At 54.1% G+C, this 13,003-nt stretch overlaps 3 protein-coding genes across 3 annotated transcripts in view; all 3 read left to right on the forward strand.

Annotated features, from left to right (window-relative positions):
• LMTK2 (lemur tyrosine kinase 2) overlaps window positions 1-8,720 on the forward strand; it is an 82,017-nt gene extending 73,297 nt beyond the window's left edge. The window contains exons 12-14 of the mRNA XM_040634773.1: window positions 3,390-3,522; window positions 3,778-4,020; window positions 4,949-8,720. Of these exons, the coding sequence (XP_040490707.1) occupies window positions 3,390-3,522; window positions 3,778-4,020; window positions 4,949-4,977 (405 nt within the window). The 3' untranslated portion in view covers window positions 4,978-8,720. The remainder of the gene's footprint in view (window positions 1-3,389; window positions 3,523-3,777; window positions 4,021-4,948) is intronic.
• A 1,949-nt stretch (window positions 8,721-10,669) lies between these two features.
• Window positions 10,670-11,358, forward strand: BHLHA15 (basic helix-loop-helix family member a15). The gene has a single exon (XM_040634775.1). The coding sequence runs from the start codon at window positions 10,726-10,728 to the stop codon at window positions 11,287-11,289; it is 564 nt and encodes a 187-aa protein (XP_040490709.1). The 5' UTR covers window positions 10,670-10,725; the 3' UTR covers window positions 11,290-11,358.
• Window positions 11,359-11,499: 141 nt separating this feature from the next.
• The window catches only part of LOC121104064 (class A basic helix-loop-helix protein 15-like), a 1,993-nt gene continuing 489 nt past the window's right edge, over window positions 11,500-13,003 (forward strand). The window contains exon 1 of the mRNA XM_040636544.1: window positions 11,500-11,568. Coding sequence (XP_040492478.1) covers window positions 11,500-11,568 — 69 coding nt within the window. The remainder of the gene's footprint in view (window positions 11,569-13,003) is intronic.

Raw genomic sequence — 13,003 nt, forward strand, 5'->3', positions numbered from 1 at the left:
TGGGTCTGCTGGCAGAGTCCTACTGAAATTAGCTACTCCTTACAGACCAAAGTTCTCTAATCCAGCCGTTGGCAGCAGTAGCCAGCGTGCAGGTACAAGCAGGAACAGTGCATGGCTCCCAGGTCGCCCTGGAGGTGCTGGCCGCTGGGGGTCCCCGTGGATCGGGACCAGGCAGCGGCGGAGTCTGAGGCCCTTCAGCCCTCCTGTGCCTGCTGAGCACTGCTCTGTGAGCGCAGACTTTAGCCTCTTTACAAACGAAGGGCTGGAGATTTTCTCGTATCTGTTAATTGATTTCTAGGCTAATTCTGTTACGGTCAGAGAGCATGTTTGGTACGGTTTCAGTTCCTTTGAACTTAACAGAGGTTTGTTTTAGAGCCAGGCTGTGGTCTGTCTTGGTGAGTGTTCCATGTGTACTTGAAAGAATATGCCTAGGACGCCTGGGTGGCTCGGTCGGTTAAGTGTCTGCCTTCGGCTCAGGTCATGATCCCAAGGTCCTGGGATCGAGTCCCACATCAGGCTCTCTGCTCGGTGAGGAGCCTGCTTCTCCCTCTGCCCATCCCCCTGCCTGTGCGCTCATGTGTGCGCTCTTTCTCTCTTCCTCTCTCTCTCTCTCTCTCTCTCTCTCTCTCAAATAAGTAAAATTTTTAAAAATCTTAAAAAAAGGAAGGTCTAGATTGTTGGTAGTGTTCAGTTCTTCTACACTGCTGCTGCTGTTGCTGTGTGCCGGGAGTCCTGTCTGTGGAGGGAGGGAGAGGTGTTGAAGTCTCCACTGCACTTGTGGATTTGACTCGCTCTCCATTTCTGCTCATTTGTGCTGTCTCTGTTTGGCGGCTCTGTTGTTAGCTGCGTGCACATTTAAGAGCACTAGATCTTCTTGGGAAGGTCGAACTGACTGGTTTATTGTAGTGTAAGGTCCTTCTGTATTCTTTGTTTGGTACGTAGCCACTCCGGTTTTCTCTCCATTGGCATTTGCATGAAGTATCTTTCTTCATCCTTGTACTTTCAGTCTTACTTATATCATTATGTATGACAGTAGTTTCTTGAGAATAGCAAAGAGGTTCTTAAATCTATTATGAAAAATTCTCTTTTAGTTGATGGTTTTTAGGCCACTTGCATGTAAGGAAATTGGTCTTGTTTGATTTTTAGCGTACCATTTTGTTCACTGTTTCTGTTTGTTCCTTTGGTTCTTGCTTCCTCCTTCCTGCCTTTGTGATAATTTAAGCATTTTTTAGTCTTACCTTTGAATTTATCTATCACTCTTTTTACTATGTATATTCTCTCAGTATAGTTTCTGTAGTGGTTTCGGGGGTTACAATACACACACTTAACTTTTTACAATCTACTTAGAGTCAGCGCTTTACCATTTCAGGTGGAATGCGGAACCCTTACTACTGTCGTCTGGTCTATTCCGCTCAGACGCCGAAGCCCCGTCAGATGGTGCTCCACATTTTACTCCCAGCGATCAAACATGTTTTAAGAAACTCAGAGGGAGACCATTAGGGTTCTTTTTACCCATATAGTCCCTACCGTTTCTCTCTCTTCATTTTTGATGTTCCAGGATTCTTCCCTTCCGTTTGAAGAAGTTTGACCGTTTTTTCCTTTTTTTTTTTTAATTTAAAATCAAACCTACTGACAACAGATTATCTTAGTTTCCCTCACTCCTTAAGTATATTTTCTCTGAATATAGAATTCTGAGTTGACTGTTCTCTTCCCTCAGTATTATGTCTGATTGATGTCAGGATTTTTTTCTTTGCAAAATTTCTTTTTCTTCTTAGCAGTTTGATTACAGGCATGGATTTCTTTGAATTTACCCTGTTTCACATTTGCTGAGCATCTTGAATCTGTAGTCTTACGTCTTTCACCAGATTCAAGAACTTTTCAGCCGTTATTTCCCCACATGCTTTCTTTCGTCCTGCTCGGTCCCCTCCTGCTGGCATGTCAGTGTCAGACTGCCCTGTGTGCCCATTGGTCCTTTCCTGTTGTCATTGTTGTTCAGATTGGGTCATTTCTATTGATCTCCTTCAAACTTACTCTTTGTCATCTCCGTTCTGATATTAAGTCCATCCACGGGGTTTTTAGGTTTTAGCTGCTGTATTTTTCTGTTTTGAAATTTGCATTTTGTTATCATTTTTATCATCTGTTCTTTTGCCGAGGCTTTTGTCTATTTACGTTCATTTCAGGAACATTTTCCCTTGCTCGTAGGAACGTTTTCATAATAGCCTTTTCAGAGAACCCCAACACCTGTGTCATCTTGACGTGACATCTGTTGATTGTCGTCTTCCCTGAGAATTGACGTTTTCCTGATTCTTTGTATCCGGACCGATTTTAGACTGTATCCTTAACGTGTTACTCGGCTCTGTGTCTTGTTTAGATTCTAAGCAGAATGCTGGTATTTTTGTTCCAGCAGGCATTGAGCCATTGGGATTCAGGTCACAAGTTCTAACCGTCCTTCTGTGGCTTGGGGTTCCCCTTTCAAAGCTCTTGCCGTACTGTTTGAATCTGTCCTCTGCATGTGTCCCCCACTGGCCAGGGTGGATCTTGGCAGTGGTCTGCCCCGCAGTTCAGTTCTGGAGAGTCAGCTCTACCACGAGCAGCGTGCAGCTAAGGCGGGAGCTCATAAACTTGATGGGGTTGCTCTCCTGAGCTCCTCCCTCTCCATGGTGTCCCTGGTACTTTCGGTTGTCTTGCCCCCCCCCCCACCCCCCACTATGCTCCAGCCAAAGAGCTTGGGCTTTTGTTAGCACACCATGCTGTATACTTCATGCCGCCGGGCAGCGGCCGGACAGAGAGGAGGACGAGCAACGGGCTTCTCCTCACTCTCCTGGGATCCCCGTTCTTCCAGGTGGAGAGGAAGGTCACCTTCCTCAGGATATAGGTCCCTCTCACCCTGGGTTTGCTCGGGGCTAGGAAGCAAAAGAATGGAGGGGACAAATCTAGAATTCCCCCCCCAGCCCCCGAGGGTCAGAAGACCCCCTGCCTGCTTCAGAACCAGAACCGAAGGGCTTCTGGAGCTCACTCTGTCCACCCCAGCGGCCACCGGATCTCAAGCTGTGCTGGGTCCAGGCCCGGAGCCATTGAGGCAGGGGCAGTGGGAGGACGGCGGACCCCACAGCTGCTCTGGTGTACTTCGAGTTCTGGCGTTCTTTCCCGACTGGCCTGCTACTGTTTACTTTCCGGAGGCCTCCAGCAGCTACCGCATGCATTCTGCTGGGTTTCAGAGCTGCTTCGTTGGAAGAGACGGGCTGTGTGTTCCTATCGCAGCTCCGCCAGGCCCGGAGCCCACCACGTCGGTGGGACACAGCACTGGCCTGCCGTGGGTGCCCTGGGGGCGGGGGCGGGGCTCTTGCGAACAGGCCTTCACTGATGGGAATTTCTCTTTGGCTTTGCAGGAGACCCCAACCAAAGAGCTGGGGCGCTGCGGAGGAGACGCCCACGGCCCCGAGTTGAACAGCCCGGCACCTTCCTCGGGCTCTCCCTACCTGAGCAGGTGCATAAATTCGGAAAGCTCAACTGACGAAGAAGGTACTTCGCTTCATTGTCGGGTTTAAAAAGAAACTAAAAAATAGTGCGTTGTGAATAAGGTGAACTGTTCTGAGGATAACATCATGGATTGTTTTAAATGACACTCTTAGGACACCCGGGAGCACCTCTGCCATCTGCCGGACCCGAGTCGGTTTTGGTTGATCTGCAGAGCACACCTGTGTGCTTCCCCCACCCCAACTCTCTGTTCTTTATAATGAAGTCATACAAGGAGAACTGTCTTTATTTTTCATTCAGGTGGAGGCTTTGAATGGGATGATGACTTCTCCCCCGACCCTTTTATGTCGAAGACAACAAGTAACCTTCTTAGTTCCAAGCCTTCTCTTCAGACATCCAAGTACTTCTCGCCGCCTCCGCCGCCCCGGAGCGCGGAACAGAGCTGGCCTCACACGCCGCCGTATTCCAGATTCTCCATCTCTCCTGCCAACATCGCCAGCTTTTCTCTCACGCACCTTACTGACTCGGACATCGAACAAGGAGGTGAGAGGAGGGCTGGGTGCCAGCCTGTGAGACCATCCCTAGTGGACTTGCGTGCTTCTTAGTTTGGTGCCTTCCTAAGTGTTTGCAGAAAATACTTTCTAGAGCCCTCACAGCCTTGGGAGCTTGCTCTCAGGGCCACGTCCCCATGGGTAGGCCCCTGTCACTCCGCACGCTGATGCTACTGGGGCTGTCCCCTCGCAGCCCCTGTAGGGCGAGGCCGCCCGGTGGTGGCACGGCTTCAGCGTGTCTGCCACCTTCTTATCTCCTTTTTCCCCTTTTGCCACAACCCCCCCACCCCTGCCCATTTCTGCTTCTTTCCCCCAGAGGGAAGCCGTTCTTAAAAACACTTGGCCCGAGATTTTGGGATTGAGCCCAAAAGTGCTCTGGCTCTTCCCCGGGAGTATTGATTTTGCCATTAAGTCTTGGTCTCCTGTGATAGCAGAGGCCTGGGAGGGAAGTCACCGGCAGCGTGCATTTGAAGTGGTATTATCCGAACATATGGATCCTTTTTCCCCGTAGCCAGATTGGAAGATAAATGTTAATAGGTACATTTTTTGATTTGAAGTTTGCAGTTCAAATACTAACTATGAAACTTAGAGCTTTCATTTATGCTCGTGTTCTGTTTAATTGTGCCGATTAGATAATGCCCATTACCTAGCGATCTGTCAGAGATCGGGGCTGGCTTTCTCCTGTGCCCTAAGCACGGACACTGAGCCGCGTGCGAGCCGAGCAGATGTGTGTGCGAGAGTGTGCCAGAGTCCGGCAGGTGCTGCCGTCACAGGAAGCCCCGCGGCTCGAGCAGGTGGCGGGCAGCCCCACTCCCAGCTTCAGTTCCTCTTTCTGCAGCACGGGTCAGATGCTGTCCACACTATTTTTATCTGTGCCGATCACTTCACAAACCCAGCTTTGCTTGTTTTCCCCAAAACAGGAAGCAGCGAAGACGGAGAAAAGGATTAGGTGGACGCGGATGCGCTCCCGGGTCCCGGGCTGTTCCCCCAGGGCGGCATCCCTGCACTGCAGCCCAGCAGTCACATCCCTCCACGTCGACTGCAGCGGGCCTGGCCCCGGAGAGAGACTCGGGTGGCCAGGAGGGAGCTGCGCTGGCTCCGTGCCCATGGCGGGAAGCGTGGCTGGGGAGGCCCTGTGGCCGCTGTCGCCCGCCAGAGGTGCTCGCGCCCTGGTCATCCTTGTGGAGCGTTGACCCTGCTCCGGTGTGGGGAACTGTAGGCTCTGGGTTGTTTCTGGTTTCCATGTGGGGTGTTCTCCGCCTCCACACCTGTACGTCCCTTCTGTGTGCGAGGGCCCAGAGGAGCACGATGGGAATGGGCACCAGTGAGCCATATTTATTGTTTTTAAAGAAATCACTAATTGCTTTCTGTAATTGCACTGTGGATAAATGTTCTAAGAGTACCTGATATTGTACAGAATCTTAAATTATTCAAGGAAAATAAGGCAGGTCAAGCTGGTGCTATCCACTAGTTTGATTTCTTTCTGTTCTATAGTTTGCTCTGCATGGTACTTGTAAAGTTTAAATATTTTGAGTGTTCTGCTGTCTAGAATTGTTGGAATTGTACATATGGTACTTTTTCGTAAATGATAAATGATTCCGAATGTTAGTGTTTTTTGTTCTTATAGGAAATATTTTTGATGAGTCCAAAAAGACTGCTTTGTTCTGTTGACCGAATGAAACACACGTTTGTCTCTTTCTATAATGCAGGATCCTTGTAGCAAGTGAGGCTTCTCTGAGGAGCTGAAGGGTCTTGCAGCCCCTCTGTGTGATTCTCCCACCCCACTCCCCCATTTTTTTTAAACCCTGTGGTAGAACTTGACAGGTGGTTCACCCTGGAACTCAGCTTCGGGTCAGAAGGTCCAGGTGTCCTGCCCCTCTCCCTGGGAGCCGTGTGCCCTCCCTGCACACCGCGCTCTGCTGTGGCCCCTGAGCCACTTCCCCTCCAAGCCGGCTGTTGGCTTGGCGTTTGGAAGCACAGGCTGCTGTGGCTTCGGTGTCCTTATAGCTCCTTCTTTCAGACAGTGCCGAATCTGAGGAGGAAGCTGCCCGTGCAGGGGTCTGCTTGCCGAGGGACAGTCTGAGTTCATTCTGTCTGTACAGCTTTCAGATAACATCCAGAGCTGAATTTTGCCAGAAGAACCACTCTGTGTCATGGCCAGCGGCGGCCAGGCTCTGTAACCGAGGAGAAACACTACATCCCCCGGCTGGGAGGAGGGATGAGGGACAGTGGCGGAGCCTGCGCAGCCAACACGTCCTCCTGGTTGGGACCTTGGGTGGCCAGACGTGGCCATCCACTCAGATGCAGCCCAGGGACTCGTCTGCACTGACCCTTCCCTTCTGCATTAAGCACCATGTTCTCCCCTTGCCTTGAAAGGGACCGAGTGTGTCCAGTGTCTCCTAACATTGCCAGGAATTGGTGTTCATGATAAAAAGCTGACCTCATTCTGCAGTCCGTGAGTTCTGCTTTGACATCAGGAAGTTTCCAGGGGCTAGAGCAGCATGTGCTGAAGGAGGCTTAGCATGTCCGCCGTGAAGCTGTGTATACTGGGGTCGGGCGTCGGGTCTGTGGTCACCACACACTGGCCCTTCACCCCAAATGTTTTCCGGTGCTGATCTGCTTCCCCGACTCCAGCGTAACACGGGTCCACTGGGGCTGCGTGATAGAAATCCCAGCGACCCTGGTCCTAGCACGAGATGCAATTGTGTATACTGGCTAGTTTACAGAGTCAATTATGACCTTTATTATCAATTCTGGTTCACTCCACTAACGTTTTATACTAGCAATAACTTTCCAGAGCAAGAACTCAGAATGGAGAAGGAGCCTCTTCTACGAACCTCCACTTGGTGTGAGCAAGGAGCACAGCCAGGAGAGCAGGGCCGTGGGATGTGCAGACTGAACAAGAAAACGTTAATAGGGCATTAGAAGGTGATTTTGCCAAAACTGTCATAACTCTGAATTTCTTGCTATGAAGACTTCCTGAGTTTCCTGAATTTTTACATCTAACTATCAGTCTTTGTTGAGAGATACATGAGCGGTGATAATTAATACAAGTTTTTTCAAACTATAACAAGCTCAGATTTAATGACTAAAGTCAAGCAGATCGATAGAATATATAGTCTTCTTGTATAATCAGCCCGGGGTAAATTTATTGATATTCGGGGGCTGTAACTTTTTCACTAAGATTAAGGAGATTTTAACAATCTAATTCCCATTTTAATTTATTTTAGGACTATCTTGCTGTCATGATTAATTGCCAAAAGAAAACATTTTATACATTGAGTTGGGGGGGTAGTAAATCTTACTGTGGTGTCGCATGGTGGGGAAGATTTTATATTTATAATAAACACGTGAGTCAACATGTTCTTTTGAAATCTCAAGCAATACACGGGAGACGAATTACGTAGATTAGAATTTTCAGCCCATCTTTGAAGTGTCAGCATGTGCTTTGTTGTTCAAGTCAGGTTGTTTTTTTTGTTTTGTTTTGTTTTTTTAAACTACATTGGTTACCAATAGTGGGCTTTCAGACCGAACTTGTTCTATTAAGTTAGGCAATGAAATAAAATCAGTGGAATTCTCCGGATAATATGGGTGAGGTTGATAATACCTGGTTCACAGCGTTGTTACTTCCTGGCCTTCTTTGGAATCTATCAAGTTTTAAATAGCGCTACTACACTGGTGGAGTTTACGTATTTTAAATCCTATAATAAAAATAACCTAATCTTCATTTCCTACCTAACTAGATGTTAATTTGTGTTATCAAACGATCCTGTCATAAGCCAGAAAAAGAAATGTAAAAAAATAAAAATTGCTCCCCAAATCCTTCTGGAACTTGGACTGTGCATCTGGGTACGAAGCCATTCATCTTAAGGGTGAAGAAGCCCCACGAAGCTGAATTGAAAACAGAGCATTCATTCTGTTTTTAAATGTACAGGTGATGGTTTCTATAGAAATGGGTTTTATCTTAGAAAAGTCTTTTATGTCTTGCTGCCGTAAAACACCTTTCAAAACCTCTCCTAGGTTAGTGACTCACTGCATGTCTGTCCTGAGGGCCCCAGGGCACGAGGCAGGCAGCTCCTGCTTTTACCCTACTCAGCCCATCATCTGACAATTCCGGAAGTGAACCCAGTGTTAGGCTCCCAATGTTGGGCTTCGGTGAGAGGGGCTTCAGAATAGTAGCCTTACGAGAAGTAGCCTTAAAATAAGAGTGGGTAACTCAGTCCAGATTTCAGTCTCCTAAACGATATTCCTCATAGTAATGGGGTTGGTTCCAGTTTTGGCTGTTAACAAAAAAACTCCTCTTTAGTACATAGATAAATTCTGAAAGATGTGTCGACAGTATTGAATTACCAACAGCCCGTTACCCGAAAGGCTTGAACTGGGTTGTTCAGGCTCACGCAGGCGCAGGCAGACCTACCAATGGGCCGGTGTGTGCATCCACTGTTGAATCCCGTCTGCAAGTGAGGACCGTGGGGGCGGTCACACCCATGCGGCTGCCCTGTCCCGCTTTTACACAGTTGTGAGAGGTTCACGGCAATATCACAGCTAATGAACTTTCAGTTTAAATTGTGTACATTTTTAAATTGTAAGATTTTTACTGTATATTGATGCATAGTGTGATTCAATAAATTGCTTGTAATTTAAAAACTATTTAATATTCAAAATAAATATAGTTATATATTTATAAACTCTGTTTCTGCGTTTCTTTGGTGTTTTTCCCCCTGCTGTGCAAGGTCCAGGGTGGGTGACCTGGCACTGCCCTGCCATGGGCACTAGGAGCCAGTGGCCCTGGGTCACTCACTGCCCTTGAGAACAGGAAGGTCTGTATAATCACTGGAAAACTTGCGGATGTGGTGCTTGTGTGGCCTCAAAGTGTATCTGTAATTCGAAGCCTTTATTGAGTTTCGGAAGCATTTTAATTTCTGAAATACAGCCTTATCTAATGAGCTGGAAGCCAAGAGGCTGATCAGCTCAGCGCTAGCCTTTCTATGCCTCAGTGGCCCTCGCTCCCCTGTCCCAGCCGCCAAGAGCACAGTATCAGCCACCTACCAAGCAGGCCTGGCCCCGACTTCGGTCACACCAACTCCCCTGAGACCCTCAGGGGCTAGACTGAGACTAGGAGCACCCTGTGCGCCCCGCTGAGAAGTGCGGGATCAGCGCTGACCCTGATCCTGCCGGTCACAAGGGGCGGGAGGCCAGGCCCACGCGGGACCTCACGACGCTGCAGGTGCGCCCCATCAGCCTGGAAGAACCCCTGAGCCAGGGGCCGCTTTAACACCTTTTCATGCTCCTGTGAAGAGTGAGGAAACTGAGGCAGGCAGGCCGGCGATTAAGTAAAGCAGGTGGATGGAAGCCGGGTTTGAGCCCCAGCTGAGCACCTCTCGCCCCGCCGGAGACCTCGTGAGACCGATGACCACGTATGTCCCCGTGACCCGCACGCAGCGGCCAAGCAGGCGCTCCGCTGGGCAGGCAGGGCTCCGCCCACTCGCCCCTGGACCTGCGCCCTGCCGAGTCCTGGGGGCGGTCGCGAATTCCCCGGGGGCTCCTGCCCCTTTGAGAAACGAGTGTTACTGCAAAATGGCTTTTCCGCCAGCTCTTCGGGCCTCGGCTCGCCTTCACCTCAAGGCCAGGTGCAGCGGCCAGGCGCGGTCCCGGGGCTTCCCTCCGCGCCCGCAGGCTCGCAGGCGCCTCAGTCTCCCACTCCGCCGAATGGGCTCCAGACCCGGGTTCGGCGCGGCGGGCAGGCTGCGGCCTCCGGGAGTGGGGGGAGGGGGCGCCCGGCCCCCCCGCCCGCAGGTGCGCCCCCGCCCCCAGCCGCCGGGCAGGGGCACGCGCACACCGGCCCCGCCCCGGCCCCGCCCCGCGGGCTCATTTACATGCGGCCGCGGCCCCGCCCGGGGCGGCTAAAGCGACGTGTCCTTGTCCCCCGTGGGCAGCCCCGTCGCGTGCAGCTGCGGATCTCCAGGTAACTGGGGGTGGGGGATCCCGGTGGGCCCGAGGGGAGAGGACCGAGGGGCGGGACCTGGTGGGGTCGGGGTGGGGGGGCGGACACCTGTGGGGGGGCCGTCCACGTGGTGGTACTGGGGGCTGTGGCAGGCTCTGGCCACTGTCGACCTCTGACCGCGGACAGCTGCCCCATGTCCACAGCGCTTCTGGCCCCAGTGTCTTCCCTGCGTGTGTGACATCCAGCGGCCGTGGGTCAGTGTGGTGGCCGGAGTGGGCACCTGTCCATTAGGGCAGGTGGGAGGCGCGGCAACCTCAGGCAGACCCTGCGCTGAGCTAGAGTCCTGCACATCTCTGGGTGGTCTGAGAAAAGTGTTGAAGGCCACCTAAGCTCGGGGGGCGGTGAGGAGCAGGGGGCCAGGGAAAGGTCCAGGGATCAAGCTGAGTCCAGCTAAGAATGGGCACCAGATCAGAGAAAAAACTCTGAGGGCTTGCCCTGAGGTCAAACGGGAATGTGGTTGGAGGGCTCGGCTCAGGGCTTCCATGTGTGAGGGGGAAGGGGTCTGGGGTCACTATGCACCACGTGGTCAGCTGCCACTGGACAGCGAGGGGGCTGCCGGGCACTGTTGCCCTGAGTGTCCCCTGGGCGTCCTAAGCATCCACCAGCCTGCCGTGTGACCCCGGGGTGTTCTGGATTTCAGTTCCCAGGGCCTCCCTCAGAGCCACCACCTGCGGGGACAACTAGCCTGGAGCCATGAAGACCAAGAACCGGCCCCCCAGGCGCCGAGTGCCACCGCAGGACACAGAGGCCACCGCTGGGGAACGGACCCCAGACAGGCCCCAGCAGGGGTCGGGGCTGGAGCTGGCCAAGGGTCTGCGGAGCAGGACGGCGCGGGCTCAGGCGGCGCGGGCGGAGGGCGGGCGCCGGCGGCCGGGGCCCTCGGGGCCTGGTGGCCGGCGGGAGAGCAGCGTCCAGCGGCGCCTGGAGAGCAACGAGCGGGAGCGGCAGCGCATGCACAAGCTGAACAACGCCTTCCAGGCTCTGCGGGAGGTCATCCCGCACGTGCGCGCCGACAAGAAGCTGTCCAAGATCGAGACGCTCACCCTGGCCAAGAACTACATCAAGTCGCTGACCTCCACCATCCTGACCATGTCCAGTGGTCGCCTCCCAGGCCTGGACGGGCCGGGCCCCAAGCTCTACCAGCACTACCAGCAGCAGCAGGCGGCCGGGGGCGCGCTGGGGGCCACTGAGCCCCAGCCCGAGGGCCACCTGCAGAGGTACTCCACGCAGATCCACAGCTTCCGAGAGGGCTCCTAGCGCCCGGCCTGGGGGTCAGCGGCCGGGCCCGCTCCTCCCGGCCCTGCTGCCTCCGTGCCGAGAGCCCCGGATTGGTGGTGACAGCCCACGTGGACGTGGCCCCAGCGGCTCCATTTTCCCCGAACGCTCAGCTGGCTCCGTGGAGCACACCGTGGCCTCTAGGGGACAAGACCAGTGAGTGGCCTGGTCCAGGCCGTGGCTCTGGGCAGCATGAGGCCCAAACCTCAGAGGTCCCAGGACCTGCTTTTTAATCGACTAGGCCACAGTGGACAGGCCTTGGTAACTAAATTCTCTTCACTCCCAACTCCCTCCTGAGGCAAGGGGATTCCAGGAAAAGGTCAGTTTTGGTAAGTTTCCCCAGTTCCTGTGGAGGCCCTGGGCCGGGAAGGCTCCTCCTCCAGCCTCCGTTGTGGCCTCCTCATTCAGGGTAAACTGAGGCACAGAGCAAGCAAAGCCTGCGGCCATGGAGTGTGGCTAAGCTGAGATGATGGATGCGTGTAATTCAGCATGTGTCAGTGAGAAACCCCCAAGCCCCTAGAAATACTAATCCGATTACCTCAAATTAATTCTAAAGGGACCTTGGCAGGAAGAGCGGCTCGGACCTTTTCCTGCCTCCTGCTGGGTGGGGGCTCCTGACTGTGGAGGGGCACGCAGCTGGCGCTGCGGGGCTGGGGACGGGCCTGGGGGGAGGCTGGTAGCCGCAGCTCCCCCTGAGCAGCGTCCCTCCGCATCCCACCCAGGTTTGCTGCTTGCCGTCATACTGGCCACTGCCGGGGTCTTGGCGGTGGCGGAGGGCGGTTGGTCTGACGGAGCTTGAGGGTGTTCTTGGGCCCCGCTTGGAGCTGCGGGCCCTGCAGGGCTGTGCGGGAAGGAGCCTGGGGTGGCAGGAGCTCCCCTCCCCCACCTGGTGCTGCTCCTTCGAGGCGGGCCTGGGCAGTTTGGCAGGTCCCCGGCCGCCTCAGGCCAAGCTTCCTTCTGTGGGGACAGGCTTGGCGACTTTGCTCTCAGTGCCCCCTGGCATCTCTCCTCCCTCATCCCTGTGCCCACAGCCAGTATGGGGAGGGGACAGGGCAGCCTTGGCAGCCTCAGGCAGGAACCCCAGTGACAGGGGCTGTGGCGAGGGTAGGGTTGGCCTGGCGTATGAGGCCAGAGCTGTCCCCGAGGCGCGGGGGGGCCAAGCCCCTCCCGGGTGGGGGCCCGAGCAGCATGGGGGCAGGGCTGCCACAGTGGAGGGCCACCTCGCGCCCTCCCGACCCCGGTGGTCCCGGCCCCAGCCCCATTGCCAGGCTTGGCGTTAGGATCAAGGACAGCAGGCAGCGGCCTCAGAACAGCCATTAGCCACATCGGTCGTCACTTTCCGGGTGGGACACTGGCTGGACCCTCTGCAGGCCCCGTGCCAGTCCCTCCGGAAGGTGGCCCTGGGAGGCCTGGTCTGGCCCCGGCCATCCTTCGGCATGGTCAGGTGGGGACCCCACGTGCTCCTGGCCTGCCCCTTGGAGGCGGCCACTTGGGAAGGTCGGTGGTCATGACATTCCACCGGTGGGAGCCGAGGGACTGTTGGGGCCCATGCTCCCTGGGGGTGCCCTGCTAGCTGGGACACACATAAGGCCTGCAGAGCCCAGTGCACCCCCAAACTTGCTGAAGGAACCGCAAGCTGAGCGGAAAGCACCAGGAGGGGGAGCGCCCAGCAGAGGCTTTGTCTGGGAGGCCGTGC

The sequence above is a fragment of the Ursus maritimus genome, unplaced genomic scaffold (genome assembly GCF_017311325.1).
Source record: "Ursus maritimus isolate PB19 unplaced genomic scaffold, ASM1731132v1 scaffold_2, whole genome shotgun sequence".
NCBI lineage: Eukaryota > Metazoa > Chordata > Mammalia > Carnivora > Ursidae > Ursus > Ursus maritimus.